We start from the raw sequence: 18,640 nt of genomic DNA, 5'->3' as shown, positions 1-18,640 counted from the left end.
TGCCTTACCCCAGTCAAGTACAACCCTCCCCCAGCCAAAGTGCCTTACCCCAGTCCACGTGCATGCCTGCCTCAGCTGAAGTGCCTTACCCCAGTCCAAGTACAACCCTCCCCCAGCCAAAGTGCCTTACGCCAGTCCACGTGCATGCCTGCCTCAGCTGAAGTGCCTTACCCCAGTCCAAGTACATCCCTCCCCCAGCCAAAGTGCCTTACCCCAGTCCAATGCATCCCTCCCCCAGCAGAAGAGCCTTACCTCAGTCCAAGTACATGCCTGCCCCAGTCCAAGTACATGCCTGCCCCAGCCAAAGTGCCTCACCCCAGTCCAAGTACATGCCTGCCCCAGCCAAAGTGCCTCACCCCAGTCCAAGTGCATCCCTCCCCCAGCCAAAGTGCCTTACCCCACTGTAAGTGCATCCCTCCCCCAGCCAAAGTGCCTCACCCCAGTCCAAATGCATCTCTCCTCCAGCCAAAGTGCCTTACCCCAGTCCAAGTGCATCCCTCCTCCCATTCAAAGTGCCTTACCCCAGTGTAAGTGCATCCTCTCTCTTTCTCTTTCTTCCCCCCCTACATAGACGGGGCATTGTGTACGGATTGTTAACAGGCTTATTGGGTATGAAGTGAATAGTGACAGTGTCGTGACTTCTGGATATCATCCAATCCAACGATGTCCCTTGTAGGGGGTTGGAAGAACGTGATCCGTCTTCCCCGAGTTCCCATTCTCGTCTCCGTTCCCCGCACCCCCCCCCCCACTCCCCCATGTCTCTCTCTCCCCTTGTCTCTCTCTCTCTCTCCCCACCCCTCAGCCTCTCACTCTACCCCCTCACGCCAAAGCTTGCTCTCTCTTCCTCCCCCCCCGCCCAGGCTCACTCTCCCCCTGCCACTGCTCTCCCCCTGCTGCTCGGGGTTTGTAGCTCAGCGGGAGGCCCAGTCGGCGGTCGGTCAGAGAAGCAGGCTCGCAGAGCAGCAGCAGCTTGGTCGAAGAACCTGTGGAGCACGGGCCCCACTTCCTGTTTGGGGCCCCACTTCTCTCCCTCGCCACTGGGCCCAAGCCTGCCATCATCAGCACCCCCCGGCTGCCATTGGCCCCCTCCTGCCACCATCTGTTTGTCAAAAAAAGTGCAGTATAAATTGTTAATCCCACTATTTTACTATCCGCGTCAGCTGTAGCTCAGTGGGTAAGCACCCTCGCCTCTGAGTCAGAAGGTTGTGGGTTCAGGTCCCACTCCAGGGACTTGAGCACAAAGAAATCTAGGCTGACACTCCAGTGCAGTGCTGAGGGAACACTGTACTGTCGGAAGTGCTGTCTTTTGGATGAAATGTTAAACTGAGTCCCTGTCTGCTCTCTCAGGTGGACATAAAATATCCCATGGCACTATTTCAAAGAGCAGCAGGGGACTGATCCCCAGTGTCTTGGCCAATATTTATCCCTCAATCAACATAAAAAAAAAGATTATCAGGTCATTATCACATTGCTGTTTGTGGGAGCTTGCTTGTGCGCAAATTGGCTGCTGCATTTCCCACATTACAACAGTGGCTACACTCCATTGACTGTAAAATGCTTTGAGACGTCCGGTGGTCGTGAAAGGCACGATATAAATTGCAAGTCTTTCTTTCATTCATCCATTTAAAATAAAATACTGGCAGTCCAGGCTGATGTTTCAAAACCTGCCTCACCACTGATCCATGTAAAGTTAAAATAACTTGGTTGATTTATGAACACATTTTCTTGAGATGCTTCTTGGTAGATTAGCCTGTTAATACCAATTTCACACTGACTAGATACTTTCAAGTGAACATCAGTAAGCCTAATCAAGTTATTTTTCTTTACCACCTCTGCTTCGAACACTGCTTCATCTTGTGCACATTTCATGCTTCCTGTCCCAAAAGTGAGTTATTTTTCATTGTTATCCCTTAGCTGATCCGTCTTTTCAGATTATTTTGAATAGTCAATTGAATTTGTTCCATTACAAACATTAGCAAACTTTACACCAGTCTTAGAAGTATTCTGCTCTAAGTGATGTATGAATATTGAAGACAGCAGATCCAGAGAATACCCCTGCAAAACTTCTTTAGTCACTGTGTTGCAGACATAGCCTTTTACATTTACCACCATCTTCCTATTGGTAAACCAGTTTTTAATCCAGCTAGCTGATTTGTTGCTAAATCTATTCATCTCAAGTTTCTCCAAGGGTCTAGCATGCAGAACTGTATCAGACACCTTTTGAAAGTCCAAGTAAATTATACCTAAGTAATAGCCCCGGTCCACTAATTTAGTTACCTCCTCTGAGAATTTCAGTAGATTAGTGAGGAATGACCTACTGCTTCTAAATCCAGGCTGACTACTCCTTATGGCCTCTGTGCTATTAAGATGAACTTTGTATATTGCTGTTGAATATTTTCCCCACTACGAGTGCTGGGCTAACTAGTCCAAAATTCCTGGGGTTCATGTCTCACTCCTTTTCTGAATTAAGGAAACAAAAAATGTTCAAAGGTTAGCAAAGGTTTGGTTTACATTTTGAAGACTGCACACCACACATTTTTAAAGACGTAATTTGCTACCCTTCCACTGACAGATGTATTTTGCATACTTTGAAGGTGTGTAGGATTTATTAAATGAATCATTAGCAGAAAATAGGTACTGCACCAACTTTTCTTCTTTTTCATTAGTAAATATATAGTAATATTTGTTAACCTTCACTTCCATCTGTAATTAATGTATCTTCTAGAAAAATGTACTATGTGTCTAATTTATTTAAATGGAAGTTTTATACAAGGACTCAACAACTGCCTTCGAGGAACATTGCAACATGCTATGGACATACACTGGAAACAAGACTTGGGTCACCTTATAGCAAAGGACAACTTGCAGATTTGTACTGTGGTGCATGCTACCTTATCCTGCAGCAGACAAAAGATTAAGTTCAAGATATTACATAGGGCATAGTGGGACACAAGACGACTGAATCAAATAGATTTTATCCATTTCCCTTAAATGTGGGAAAGTTTGTGATAAACCAAGATTATGGGTAGAAGTACAAATTATTTTTCTGCTATTCTTGAATCAATTAAAAATGTGATACAAGAAAGGAAATTATAGGCCAGTTCGCCTTACTTCAGTTGTTGGTAGTTTGTATTACAGGATGAAATTACTAAACATTTGCAGAAACAGAAGATGATCAAGACCAGTCATCACTGATTTCTAAAAGGCAGGTTATGCTTAACATAGAATTCTTTAAAGAAAAGTAGCAGAGGAAAAATAAAAGAAATGCTGTAGATATAGTTATATAAATGCAAGTCTTTCTTTAACGTGGATTTTTCAAAAAGACATTTGATAAGATACCACATACAAGACCCTATGAAAGATAATGGACCATGCCACATGGAGAGATAGTTGGTGGGTAGAAAGTAAAGGGTAGGGGCAAAAGGAAGTTTCTCAAATAATAACGATGTGGTAAGTCTTATTCCATAGATGTCTGTGTAAGGGCTGCTCTTATTTACTATATACATAAATGACTTAGACTTAGAAATTGAGGGAGCCATATCAACAGTTACTGAGGACATTAAATAGGGTGGGGGAAGGCATATGGCAAATTATGACAAGGATTATGATACAGATGAATGGGAAGAGATAGACTAGAAGGATGCAGATCAAAGTAGAAAATGTGAAGCAATCTATTTTAGAAGAATAGGCCAAGGAAATAAACTTTGAATTATAACATTTTAAATGGAGTAGAGTAGTAGAATATTGGAAATTCCACATATATTGCAATTCTAAGAGCCTCATCAATTTAGATTTTTTTTTCCAACATTCTATAGACAACATGTTCCTTTTGGAGAAGCTCCCCAGTACAGGTAGCTCTTCCCAACAGGTTTCCATGTCGTCCTCTTATTGAATTTGCATCCAGTTCCCTTCCACAGTCACCCATGTATTTCCAATTTGTTTGTTTATCCAATGTGCATTTGAGTGCCTTACACATCTGCTGGATTCAATAATACTGCTCTTGATCTCACACTAAGAATACATGGATGCAACATGAATCAAAAGTCATTCAATTTTGATGGAGGATGAAGACAACTATAAAAAAATTCAATAGATGAATAAATATGGTCGAGAAATTCTCTATGGTTAGCTCACCGCTTTTACACCAAAGAAAAATGAGTTGCCTTTAATGGCCTGGAGAATTATTAACACCAGAATTTTGGGTCAGTTCATTTGCATATCCATTGAGGTAGCCAGGCATGTAGCCAGTGTAAAATGGGAGTAAATTTCTGGGGTGGGTGGAAATTAGAATGCAGATTTTAAAACGCCAGCTCTAGCTGAAGATTGCAGCAGCAGGTTCAAGAGTAGCCGGTAAGTAAAGAGCAGGGCTTGGCTCAGACAGTTGTCAGTGAGCTAGCTTGACCGCATGTCTCATGACTGCTTTTCAGTCACTTTTCAAGAATGTCTATCACAGAAGCAGCTGGCACAGGCCGCCATACAAGGGACAAGGGACAAGGGCATGGATAGAGGCAGAGAAGATGTCACAATTTCACAGAAACAGACCTGCAAACCCTCCTGGAAGAAACTGAACTCAGGTCCATGGTTGGAAACCTGTCAAAAATATTATTCAAGCCATGTAGAGCAAGGTAGCATTGGCCAACCAGGACTGTAGACAGTGTCACAGAAGTTCAATACCTGATCCTTTTTACAATTATATTAGGAAAAAGTGGGTAGTCAGAAGCAATATTGACCCCTTAAAAGTGGCACTAAGTATCAAATCCACAGGACCAGTTGGTTTCCATCCCAGGGTTTTAAAGGAAGTAGGTGAGCACATTGCAGATGCCCTAACTATAATTTTCCAAAGTTCTCACGATTCACGAACTGCTTCTTTAGATTGGAAAATTGCGCATGTCACTATGCGATTTAAGATTGGAGAGAGGGGGAAACCAGGGAATTATAGACCAGTTAGCCCAACATTTGTTGTTGGGTAATTACTAGCATCTATAATTGAAAGGCTAACGGAACACCTTTAAAATTTTCAGTTGATCAGAGAGCCAGCATGGATTTGTGAAAGGTAGGTCATGTCTGACAAACCTGATTGAATTTTTTGAATAGATGACTAACGCAGTGGATAAGAGAATGTCTATGGATGTTATTTATATGGACTTCCAGAGGCATTTGATAAAGTCACACATAAAAGACTGTTAACTAAGAAGCCGTGAAGGCAAATTATTGACTTGGTTAGGAAACTGGCTGAGCAACAGGAGACAGAGAGTAAGGATAATGGGTAAGTACTCTAATTGGCAGGATGTGACAGGTGGTGTCTCGCAGGGATGTGTGTGTTGGGGCCTCAACTATTCACAGTATTCAATAAAGACTTAGATGATGGTATAGAAAGTCAGATCTCCAAGTTTGCTGATGACACAGATCGGCGGCATTGTAGGCTGAGTAGATGAAAGCATAACATTACAAAGGGATAGCGATAGATTATGTGAATAAGCAAAACTGTGGCAAATGGATTTCAATGTAGGCAAATGTGAGGTTATACACTTTGGACTTAAAAAGGATAGAACAAGGTACTTTCTAAATTATGAAAATCTAAAAACAGTGGAAGTCCAAAGAGACCTGGGGGGTCCAGGTACATAGATCATTAAAATGTCATGAACAGGTACAAAAAATAGTCAAAAAGGCTAATGGAATGCTGGCCTTTATATCTAAAGGACTAGAATATAAAGGGGCAGAAGTTACACTGCAGCTATACAAAGCCCTGGTTAGACCACATCTGGAGTATTGTGAGCAGTTCTAGGCACCACACCTTAGGAAGGATATACTGTCCTTGGAGGGAGTGCAGTGTAAGTTTACGAGAATCATACCCAAGGGTTAAGTTACGGGGAAAGATTACTCAAACTAGAGTGGCATTCCCTAGAATTTAGAAGGTTAAGGGGGCGATCTGATCGAAGTTTTCAAGATATTATGGGGAACAGATAGGGTAGAGAGAGAGAAACTATTTCCGCTGGTTGGGAATTCTAAAGACTAGGGGGTATAGTCTAAAAGTTAGAGCCAGACCTTTCAGGAGTAAAATTAGGAAACACTTCTACACACAAAGGATGGTAGACATATGGAACTCTCTTCCGCAAACAGCAAATGAGAGATCAATCATTAATTTTAAATCTGAGATTGATAGCTTTTTGTTAACCAAAGGTATTAAGGGATGTGGAGTTAGGTCGCAAATCAGCCTTGATCTCATTGAAGGGTGGAACAGGCACGAGGGGCTCAATGGCCTACTACTGTTCCTATGTTTCTATGTTTTTAATGGCAGGCAAGTTAACACACTGGTCACTCTGTCTTTTCTTCTTTGGGCCCCAGCACACTCTTCACCCTCAATGTAAAACTGCACAACTAACCTTCACAATTCACTAGGTTAAGGGGGTGCACTAACTCAGGATCTCGCAGTATGATTATTTTCCTTGACAGCAATTACTTTCCTGATTGCGCTCCTAACAGCAAGCACAAGCCTAAAACTGCTTTCTCTACTTTAACAGGGTGATACCACTGTTTCTCATACTTCAGCTCTCCCACGCCACTTGGCACACACATTGCAACTTCTAGCCTTCAACTAATTTACTCAATCATGTTGTATAACGTACAATGCATGTGAGAGGCAGACCAGCACAATCAGGAGCATATTGCCAGCACCAAGTTAGTGACTGAACACCTACTGTGTCACTGTGGGATCCCTGTGAAGTACCAGAGTCATAAGCTTTCACACCTTTCCCTGTCACATTAATCCCAGCGTTCACTATTGCTTGGATTCTATCTTCCTTTCCTGTAGCTTCAACACAGCAACAAGTGTACAGAAGAAAGGCAATGATGATGAGGATGAAGAGAAGGGCAAGAATAATAACCACCTCAGGATGAACAGATACTGGTAGAACTGCATTACTTTATTCCTATTAAGACTTGAGTTCAGTATTTTTGTCCCAGTTCCATTAGATTGGTGCAGGCTTGAAGGGCCAAATGACCTACTCCTGCACCTATTTTCTATGTTTCTATGTTCATCAAACAAAATTACTTGTTTGGAGAAAGATTGAAGGTTTTCCGATAATAATAAATCTGTTTGATTCAAAGGAAGAAAATCCAGTGACCTTGAGCAAGGAGGGCTTACTCCATGATTGACATATTTATGCATGGGTCATAGAAGAAACAGGCCTTAGGGATGAATGGCCTCTTCTCATTCCAACCTTCATATTCAAGATAAAATGCTGAACACATTCAAAAGAAAGGCAAGAATTTTTCTAATTGAATTTCAAAATTGTTTCTTTTCTGCTGAAGAGAATGGGAATATTCTGCACCTTATTTAAATTTTACATCTGAAGGAGCGTAAATGAAATTTTGTGCAGTGTAAGTTATTAATTCAGCTGATTCATATTGAAGTTAGTTGCTGAGTGTCTGGCAAACCAGAAGTTTTAGTTCTTGATTGGAACAGCTGAAGCCCATACAACTGAGTCAATGCCAAGAATAGCAATGATGTTAATGACATCCAGTTTTGAATTTACCATAATGTGAGTGATCTAAAGGAATGTATTAACAGATTCCACTTTGTTAAGTTGATAATTTTTTTAACCTCATCTGTACATTATCAATTAGAACTGATTGGTAGTCAGTCAGACAGCACACTGCTCTTTCAACACTGGGATATGAGATCAGATTAAATCAGGCTGCTGACCATACTTATCCTATGTGAAATGAACTCGAGACGTCTTTGTATCCAGATCCTAGTTGACACAGGTCCACAGCACAAAACCATCCACAACATGACACAAATTGCCAATCTGTTTATCGTAGCTAAAAATGTCTGAAGCAGGATATGGAAAAAAAAAATCCATATTTGTACAGGAGGGGGATACCTATCTGAGAATGGAATGAACAGGGAGCTTTACACTCATCTCAGGAACATTTATGGAAATTGATTGCCTAAAATATAAAAGTGCTTCATTTCCAGCAGTGACAATCGTCACCAGAGCATAAAGTTTGAAACTCTTAAAGGTCATTCATCTACCAAGTCTGTTGCATGTATAATTCCTACAGTCTGTTCTACTGAATCTCCACAGCAAGAGAACCAGCTGCAGGTAAATCTTTAATATAAAGTTCTGCAAAATATCCCCCTCCCTACCAAGGGAAGTTAAGCAATTTTCCTGAGAATTAGTTAAACTTTACAACACAACCTTACTATCAGACTGTCTATATTCCACAGGTGATCCATCTATGTTTCAGTAGTACAGAAAAAGTCAATGTTCTATAACAACTACACTATTCCATCTTCTAAGTGTATAGATAACTTCCCACCCTGTTTCTTACACATTTAGAGTGATTTGATTCCTTTAAGTATGAACATAGTAGTAATGGTTTTTGCTGGGAGTCTATTTCACATACTTATTGTTAAGTGGGAAACAATTAATAGTCTGACTTGACGCGATCGGGCCCACGCTTGTCCAGTGACGATCGGGCCCACGCTCCTCCAGTGACGATCGGGCCCACACACCTCCAGTGACGATCGGGCCCACACTCCTCCAGTGACGATCGGGCCCACACTCCTCCAGTGACGATCGGGCCCACACTCCTCCAGTGACGATCGGGCCCACACTCCTCCAGTGACGATCGGGCCCACACTCCTCCAGTGACGATCGGGCCCACACTCCTCCAGTGACGATCGGGCCCACACTCCTCCAGTGACGATCGGGCCCACACTCCTCCAGTGACGATCGGGCCCACACTCCTCCAGTGACGATCGGGCCCACACTCCTCCAGTGACGATCGGGCCCACACTCCTCCAGTGACGATCGGGCCCACACTCCTCCAGTGACGATCGGGTCTACACTCTTCCAGCGACGATCGGGCCCACACTCCTCCAGTGACGATCGGGCCCACACACCTCCAGTGACGATCGGGCCCACACTCCTCCAGTGACGATCGGGTCTACACTCTTCCAGCGACGATCGGGCCCACACTCCTCCAGTGACGATCGGGCCCACACTCCTCCAGTGACGATCGGGCCCACACTCCTCCAGTGACGATCGGGCCCACACTCCTCCAGTGACGATCGGGCCCACACACCTCCAGTGATGATCGGGCCCACACTCCTCCAGTGACGATCGGGCCCACACTCCTCCAGTGACGATCGGGTCTACACTCCTCCAGCGACGATCGGGCCCACACACCTCCAGCGACGATCGGGCCCACACTCCTCCAGTGACGATCGGGCCCACACTCCTCCAGTGACGATCGGGCCCACACTCCTCCAGTGACGATCGGGCCCACACACCTCCAGTGATGATCGGGCCCACACTCCTCCAGTGACGATCGGGTCTACACTCCTCCAGTGACGATCGGGTCTACACTCCTCCAGCGACGATCGGGCCCACACTCCTCCAGTGACGATCGGGCCCACACTCCTCCAGTGACGATCGGGCCCACACTCCTCCAGTGACGATCGGGCCCACACTCCTCCAGTGACGATCGGGCCCACACTTCTCCAGTGACGATCGGGCCCACACTCCTCCAGTGACGATCGGGCCCACACTCCTCCAGTGACGATCGGGCCCACACTCCTCCAGTGACGATCGGGCCCACACTCCTCCAGTGACGATCGGGCCCACACTTCTCCAGTGACGATCGGGCCCACACTCCTCCAGTGACGATCGGGCCCACACTCCTCCAGTGACGATCGGGCCCACACTCCTCCAGTGACGATCGGGCCCACACTCCTCCAGTGACGATCGGGCCCACACTCCTCCAGTGACGATCGGGCCCACACTCCTCCAGTGACGATCGGGCCCACACACCTCCAGTGACGATCGGGCCCACACTCCTCCAGTGACGATTGGGCCCACATTCCTCCGATTGGGTCTACACTCTTCCAGTGACGATCGGGCCCACACACCTCCAGTGACGATTGGGCCCACACACCTCCAGTGACGATCGGGCCTCTCCTCGACGACGGCTGGATCTCTCCTTCCCCACAGGTGACCTCCTCTTTCAGCGACGACTGGAGCTCTCCTCCGCCTCCAGCACATGGTGAGCATCATTGCTATGACACCTCCCCCACTCTAAACCCTAGTGGACCAGACACACACCCCACCCCCATCAATGCCTGCCCCCAGCCAAGCCTACCATCAAGGGCACTAATCAGCGCCGAACCTGCGGCCAACATCGCGCCGTAGACAATTAGGCTCATACAACAGTGCCTGGTTTCCAGTCGTCTTGGACCCCCTTGCCCCGGGATCAAGACCTTGCTCAGCTTAGCTCGTGCACCTCATAGCTAACCTGGCGTGCCTTGATGACTCCGTGACGCAGAATGCCCACAGCGCTTGGTCTGCCTTCCAGAGCTCCATTTGGTCTGCCGTTGATAATGCACAGCCATTGTTTCATGCTTCACGTTCCATTGTTCATAACCTTGCATTTCTTTACAAAAATTCAGCTGACATTTACCACATCCAATTGATGTATCAAAAACCTGAAAGCTATCACATAACCATATAGCTTTGCATCAGCACTCATCTTTTTCCACTTTTTTTAAAGTTGAATTTCTGTCTTCATATTGTTCATGAATAATGTAAAGAGAGAGCAAAATCCTGCAGAATTCCACTCCAATTTCTGCTTTCAGCCAAAGCTTTTTCCACTTAGCACCATTTTCTATTACTATGGTGTTTTCAATCCAGTTACCTGAATTGCCATTCATTCAGAGCCTTAATTTTCTTCTAAAGCATTACAAGCTCCTAGAATATTATTCACAACCTTGTCTAAATCCTCACTTCGAGCAGCACACATATTCAGACATCACTTTCTTCATATGCATGGACTAAATCTGGAAAAAAAAACTTTCAGGAAAGGTTTTAGCAGTAGATGCTTGACTTAACTCAGATTTGTATTTCTTTCACGGCACAATACTGTCCGAACTATCCTCGAGGACAACAGAAAAGTAACAGAGTTAGCTTAATACAAATCTTGCTGAAGTTCATTTGAGAATCACTTTCTTTCTTATCCTCTGAATCATACATGTGGGACTATTTCTACAAATTCTCAGAATGTTTGACCTTTTTGAAATGTCTTTCCAATGGCCACTTCAATGGGACATCCTTAAAAAATTACATCACTTGCAAATAAAAGGCTAGCACGGTAAACAACGCAAAGTGCATTTATATGGTGGATACATAAAGTATCTACAAACATGCAAAAACACACGCTACCTTATACAGGGTTCAACAAGAAAGCCTTGTTGCATTACAATCGTTCATAACCACATTTTCTAAACATGGATAAGCTGATTAACAAATGACTTTGATTTAACAAAAATCTTGAAATGTCCACCTGACTATTTAAAAAGTTTAGCAGTAAAATTGTGCACCAATGCACACATTCTGCCTAAAATATTGAGAAAGCCCTTCTATTTCCAGAGCATAATACAGACACCTGATTTAAAAATCAAATCATGCACAAAGCCATTGCTACACTACTGAAACTGAAAAATAATACTATGAATGGTGTGCTTCCCCAAATATGCAACTGTTATGCCAATCTCAAGGAAATGTAGAGGCACTCGGCATTTCATCCATCAGCTTCTTGACAGACCCTTTTGACTTCTCCAGACACTGTTCGCCCTTAAGTGCAGCAGTAGGTAACCTATTCAACCATTAAAAGTTGAAAAGAACATTTTTTATATGCTCCCTAGGCAAATCACCTCTGAACATTTAATATACTTCAGTCAGTGCTTCATAACTATTGTTACCTTTTTTGGTGAAAAACTCCTTGGAATATTTCCCAGACATTGCGAACTTTCGAGGGATTTTCCCCAGCAGTTCAATGATCAAAGCTATGTGATCTGCATTGAAGAATATTGCCAGCAAAACAAAAACAGTTTAATCAGTACAATGCATGCATCATGTGATACTAGTCCTGGTACAGACAAGAGTGTCTTATCCTTGGCACTGAAACAGCCCCATAATATCTTGGGCTCCTATGAACATTAAACCTTTATTACATTTCTGCTTTTTGTGCTTTACTCCTTTGGGCTTATTTCAGCATTTTTAGAAGCTGCTGATATGTATTTTGAGTAAAACAAAATTAAGCAAGTTCAAAAGAACATGGCAGGATTTATCTCTAAAACGTTAGGCAGTTTTATCGGTTACTATATATCTGGCAGCAGGATACTGTTCTAGTTTAACTGCATCTGCTCACATCATTTATATTTTCATGTATATTCTGCAATGTTATAATCTATAGCCAATCATAATCTAGGAAATACACTCCCAGGCAACAGATCGGTGTTAATCTGCATTGTATCATTTTCAATGGCAGACTACTGTGAAAATGTGATTACTGATACTCTCACTGTTTGCATCAGACATTAGCTTTGGTTACAGGACTGGACTAAAAATCTCAATTCAGTAGCCATGGAAACCTCTGTCCACTTCTGTCTGTGTTACAGGACCTTTCAAAGAGAAGAGGTACTACCTCTGCGATTGAAGAATTCCCGAGAATATTTCCCAGAAAGAGCAAAGTGTCTTGGGATATTGCCTAGCAGCTCTATGATGTGTGCTATGTGGTCTATGAGGGAGAGAAAAAAAGGATACGGGAGTGGGTAAGGGCAGGGAAGAAAAAGGGTGGGACATAAAAAGAGGAAAAGAAACTGGAATTAGTAAAATTGGAAACAGATTCAAACCACCTATGTTTGCAGCAATCCCATGCAGAGGGTCCTAGGTTAAAGCAGATCTACGGCATCACAATTTGCTGTAAGAGTTACAAGACATTATTCCTGTGGTGCTACTGCAAGGGAGTGCTACAAGCAAATAGACATGGGAATAAAAAGGCTGGAACATAGATGAAAGCATGAATATCACCAGAGAAATGAATAATCAAATATTCGAAGTTTAAAAGAAAATGATGCTAAATTGCTTAATCAAACAAAATATCAAGAGATATCACACTGCTAAAAATAAGTATCAGAGGCGGTTAAGACTGCAGAAGTATTTTCAAAAGTCACATGCAAATTCACCTTGCATGGAAAGAAAATGTGTGCTTTAAGAAACACTATCAAAGTAACTTTTATGTAACTTTTTAAACTTTAGAAAAAATACCTATTGTAGTCTAGTTTTTCTTTGATTACTTCAAGGAAAATGTAAAGCATTAAAAAAAAGGCTTTATCCTAGTTGCAGTATACACAAAATAATATTTTTCTTGTGTGCAGAGTTTCTGCTCCACACAAGCCTCCTCCTACCCCTCTCCATGTAACCCCCTTCAGCAAAACTTTCTATTCCTTTCTCCCTCATGTCTTTATCTAGGTTTCCTTTAAATGCATCTGTGCTATTCGCCTCAACTATTCACTGTGGTAGCGAGTTTCACATTCTAACAACCACTCTCTGGGTAAAGAAGTTTCTCCTGAATTCCCTATTGCATTTATCTTATATTTATGGCCCTTAGTTTTGGTCTCCTCACAAGTCAAAACATCTTCTCTACGTCTACCCCATTAAAACCTTTCATAATTGTTACTCCTCAGCCTTCTTTTTTCTAGAGAAAAGGACCCCAGCCTGTTCAATCTTTCCTGATAGGTATAACACCTCAGCTCTGGTCATCCTTGTTAATTTTCTTTGTGCCTTCTTCAGTGCCTCTATATCCTTTTTATAATATGGAGAACTGTTTCACTTTTTAATTCAATCCCTCTAGAAAATCAACCCCAGTGCTTAAGCTGCCTTTTTTAATGGCCTTATTAGCCTGCATTATTACTTTTGTGCTTTGTGTATCTGTATCCAGATCCCTTTGTTCCTCTACTCCATTTAGACTCTTAATTTCCCCAGAAGTATTTGGCTCCTTATTCTTCCTACCAAAATGCACTACCTCACACTTATCTATATTGAAATTCATTTGCCATTTACATACCCTTTCTGAAATGTTATTAATGTCTACTTGCATTTTGTCACAGTCCTCCTCAGCATTAACTGTACCCACTAATTTGGTGTTGTCTGCAAATTTTGATACAGTACTTCTGATTCCAGAGTCCAAATCGTTTATGTAAATGGTGAACAACAATGGTCCCAACTTCAAATCCTCGTGGAACACCATTTCCCACCATTTGCCAGTCTGACTAACCACCATCAACCCTTACTTTATTTTCTAGCCAGCTTGCTATCCATTCTGCTACTTGCCCCCAACTTCATATGCTCTGACCATAGTCATGAGTCTATTGTGTGGCATCTTATCGAAGGCCTTTTGAAAATCCAAATATATTACATCTATTACATTACCTTGTCTACTCTTTGTTACTTCTTCAAAGAATTCAATAAGATTGGTCAAGACCTTCTCTTTCAAAATCAGTGCTAACTACTCTTATATTATTTTTAGTTTCTAGATGTTTTCTTTTACATCTTTGAATAAAGATTCCATTATCTTTCCTACGACCAACGTAAAGCTAACTGGTTTATAGTTCAATGGACTTGTTTTACCTCCTTTTTAAATACAGGAATCACATTAGCTGTCTGTCAGTCCTCTGGCACTATTCCATTTTCTAATGAATATGTATGTAATAGTGCCTCTGCTATCTCTTGTAACAGAGTCTGCTATTTCTTGTAAGAGTCTCTGCTATCTCTGTAGGCTTACAGTAAAGCCTGCTATATAACTGCTTGGGGAAGTCCAACAGACTCGGATGACAACTGGATGGCTCAAAACTATTAATGGACTATGTGCCTAAGAGTTCTCCTCCCACTCCACCATTAGATAACAGTATTTAATTGTTTGTGGAGGTTGAACCAATTATTATTATTTTTTTTTTTTTTATTTCAATTTAAAAAATAAAATTGTTTTTAAAAATTAGAACGTTTCAATTTCTTGCTACTCTGAAGAAATGTTGTTCCCATCACTTTCCTTCCCATTTTGTTTCTCCAATTGTAAAGTTCTGGTGTTCAATGCAAGTTAAATTTCTACCCTTAAATTTATATCTGAATATAGATTAATAATTCAGAATAATCATTCACAAAACTAGCCATTCACCAATCCACGAATCCTCACCGACCATCCAAAACACAAACTCAACACTGTTGGGGTTCCAGCTATTTGGTCACAAATTAAATCAGTGAATTTGAAACAGGATGGAAAGTACAAATTTAAAAAAAAAGTTATAGCTACTATCAACATCAATTATCAAGAGATAACCCTTCAATTTGCTAGTTGTTTTGAACCAAAAGATAAAGAATAAGCAAATGCAGTAACAAAAATAAAATTAAGCTGAAGACATGAATCAGAAAACTGCAGTTTTATTTGTTGGTGAAATGATCTTTCAATATGAAGTGTTTAAATTAAAATATTGAAGTTTACTATAAACTTCTCAAATATGCATATGAACTTACCTTCATCCCTGGAATAGTCTTCACCAGAATGAGGTTCAAATAAATAATCTCCAGTTGCAAGTTCAAAGGCCTTTTAGGAGTATAAAATAAAAATTTAATACAGCAGCTATTCAATCAAAGACACAATTTGTCTGCTTCAATTCAGTAGAATGTTTCACCAGTACTTCTCTTTGTGTTTTAAAGTTCTGAAGTACAAAAATATTTATCTTCCTCAAATGTATTAACTGTTAATGGAATGCTTCAAATACCTGCCTACAAAAGTCTTATTTTATTGTCCTGTATGTGATTTACATAAATCTTTACATTTATTTCGTCTGAAAACTCATCTAAGGTGCCGGCCTCCCATTTGGAGCTGCAATCTACATCACGTTTCTGAGACGGAGCACAGATGTATGGTATCTTCTTTGTCTAGTTCTGGTTCCCAGCACTTCTACGATTCAATGTTGTCCAAGTGGAGTGAGATGGATGAGAGTCCCAAGAGGCAAAGCTTAGAAGGGAGCTCATTTTACAACACATACTCAGAAATACGAGATAGTGGCCTCAATCATGAAACCGCCACCTTTAAGTAAATTTACACTTAAAAAAACATTACATCTGGAGCCTGGAAAGTAAATTACTCTACCACTTCCCAGAAAGACTGGATGAGAAAGGATGAAAAATGATTAAGGGAAGATAGACTATGAAAGTAAACTAGCACAAAATATAAAAACAGATAGCAAGAGTTTCTATAGGTATATAAAAAGGAAAAGAGTGGCTAAAGTAAATGTTGGTCCCTTAAGAGGACGAGACTGGGGAATTAGTAATGGGGAACATGGAGATGGCAGAAACTCTGAACAAATATTGTGCATCAGTCTTTATGGTAGAGGACACCAACAATATTCCAACAGTAGATAGTCAAGGGGCTATGGGGGGAGAAGGAACTTAACACAATCACTAAGGAGGTGGTACTCAGTAAGATAATGGGACTAAAGGCAGATAAATCCCCTGGACCTGATGGCTTGCATCCTAGGGTCTTAAGAGAAGTAGCGGCAGCGATAGTGGATGCATTGGTTGTAATTTACCAAAATTCCCTGGATTCTGGGGAGGTCCCAGCAGATTGGAAAACTGCAAATGTAATGCCCCTATTTGAAAAAGGAGGCAGACAAAAAGCAGGAAACTATAGACCAGTTAGCCTAACATCTGTTGTTGGGAAAATGCTGGAGTCCATTATTAAAGAAGCAGTAGCAGGACATTTGGAAAAGCAAAATTCAGTCAGGCAGAGTCAGCATAGATTTATGAAGGGGAAGTCATGTTTGACAAATTTGCAAGAATTCATTGAGGATGTAACGAACAGCGTGGATAAAGGGGAACCAGTTGTTGGGGTATATTTGGACTTCCAGAAGGCATTAATGACTTCCATGGAGGAAGGGACAGAGTGTGATGTAGCCAAATTTGCCGACGATACAAAGATGGGAGGAAAAGCAATGTGTGAGGAGTACACAAAGAATCTGCAAAGACATAGACTAAGTGAGTGGGAAAATATTTGGCAGAGGGAGTATAATGTTGGAAAGGGTGAGGTATGCACTTTGGCAGAAAAAAATCAAAGAGCAAATTATTACTTAAGTGGAGAAAGATTGCAAAGTGCTGCAGTACAGCCGGACCTGGGGGTACTTGTGCATGAAACACACATGGTTAGTATGCAGGTACAGCAAGTGATCAGGAAGGCCAATGGAATCTTGGCCTTTATTGCAAAGGGGATGGAGTATAAAAGCAGGGAAGTCTTGCTACAGTTGTACAGGGTATTGTTGAGGCCACACCTGGAATACTGCGTGCAGTTTTGGTTTCCATATTTACAAAAGTATATACTTGCTTTGGAGGCAGTTCAAAGAACGTTCACAAGGTTGATTCCGGAGATTGAGTGGGTTGACTTATGAGGAAAGGTTGAGTAGGTTGGGCCTCTACGCATTGGAATTCAGAAGAATGAGAGGTGATCTTATCGAAACGTATAAGATTATGAGGGGGCTTGACAAGGTGGATGCAGAGAGGATGTTTCCATTGATAGGGGAGACTAGAACTAGAGGTCATGATCTTAGAATAAGGGGCCGCCCATTTAAAATTGAGATGAGGAGAAATTTCTTCTGAGGGTTGTGGATCTCTGGAATTCACTGCCTCAGAGAGCTGTGGAAGCTGGGACAGTGAATAAATTGAAGACAGAAATAGACAGTTTCTTAAACGATAAGGGAATAAGGGGTTATGGAGAGCGAGCAGAGAAGTGGACCCATGATCGGATCAGCCATGATCATATTAAATGGCGGAGCAGGCTTGAGGGGCCTTATGGCCTACTCCTGCTCCTATTTCTTATGTTCTTATGACTTAGTGATGAAGCAGTTGTGGCACTGTCACCTGTGCATCTGATGTATGGTGCAGACTTTGAAACTTTAAAATATGCTATTCTTACTGGTTACACGTGGAGCCTGAAACATACAACCATAAATGCAATTTGTTGTGGAAAGCTCCATACGTTCTTTGAAAGTTAGTCAATGAACTGAGGATGTTTGTAAATTGTGGCTGGTTGGGGACAATGCAACAAATTATAAAGAACTAAGTCGATAGATGCTAAAGAATCAACTTCTGGAAGTTGTTGAACTATGAGTGCAAGGCCGTGAGGGAAGCCAACAGCAAGACAAATGCACCTCTCCGGCCATCTGGTGAGCAGATCACGGAGGCATCTCATCAACTTGTGCACTGTGAGCCTTTGTCACTGAAGCTGATCAGATCAGAAAGAAAAGACTTCCATTTATAAAGCTCCTTTTACAAACTTAGGATATTACCAAGCGTTTTACAGCTGATGAAATACATTAGAAGTGTAGTGACTATTGTAATCCAGGAAACGTGGCAGCCAATTTGCACACAGCAAGATCCCACAAAAAGCAATGAGATAATGAACATATTATCTGTTTTTTTTATAAAGTGATGTTGGTTGGGGGATAAATATTGACCAGGTCAGAGAACTCTACTGCTCTTCTTCGAATAGTGCTGTAGGATCGTTTACATCCACTTGAGGGGGCAGATGGGGCCTCGGTTTAATGTTTCATCTGAAAGATGACACCTCTGGTGCAGGTGTGGGAGCAGCATGTCATTCAAACAGTGCAGCACTTAGAGGCGTTATCCTTGGCCAAGGTGTGGTTGCAACATCTTATGTAAACATAAGTGAAAGGGGTGAGGTTACCGAAACTGTGCCATTTGAGATTTTATTAGGGAACTATTAAAGGAGTTTAAAAAAATTA

At 42.0% G+C, this 18,640-nt stretch overlaps 1 protein-coding gene across 1 annotated transcript in view; it reads right to left on the bottom strand.

The window, feature by feature from the left end:
• The window catches only part of srpk2 (SRSF protein kinase 2), a 291,734-nt gene that overhangs the window by 3,674 nt on the left and 269,420 nt on the right, over positions 1–18,640 (bottom strand). Inside the window, 3 exon segments of the mRNA XM_070897312.1 lie at positions 11,765–11,857; positions 12,490–12,582; positions 15,375–15,444. Coding sequence (XP_070753413.1) covers positions 11,765–11,857; positions 12,490–12,582; positions 15,375–15,444 — 256 coding nt within the window.

The sequence above is a fragment of the Pristiophorus japonicus genome, chromosome 13 (assembly GCF_044704955.1).
Source record: "Pristiophorus japonicus isolate sPriJap1 chromosome 13, sPriJap1.hap1, whole genome shotgun sequence".
In the NCBI taxonomy this organism is placed as follows: Eukaryota; Metazoa; Chordata; class Chondrichthyes; family Pristiophoridae; genus Pristiophorus; species Pristiophorus japonicus.
The sequence above is the reverse complement of the archived record's forward strand: the minus strand, read 5'-3'. Positions and strand labels throughout refer to the sequence as shown.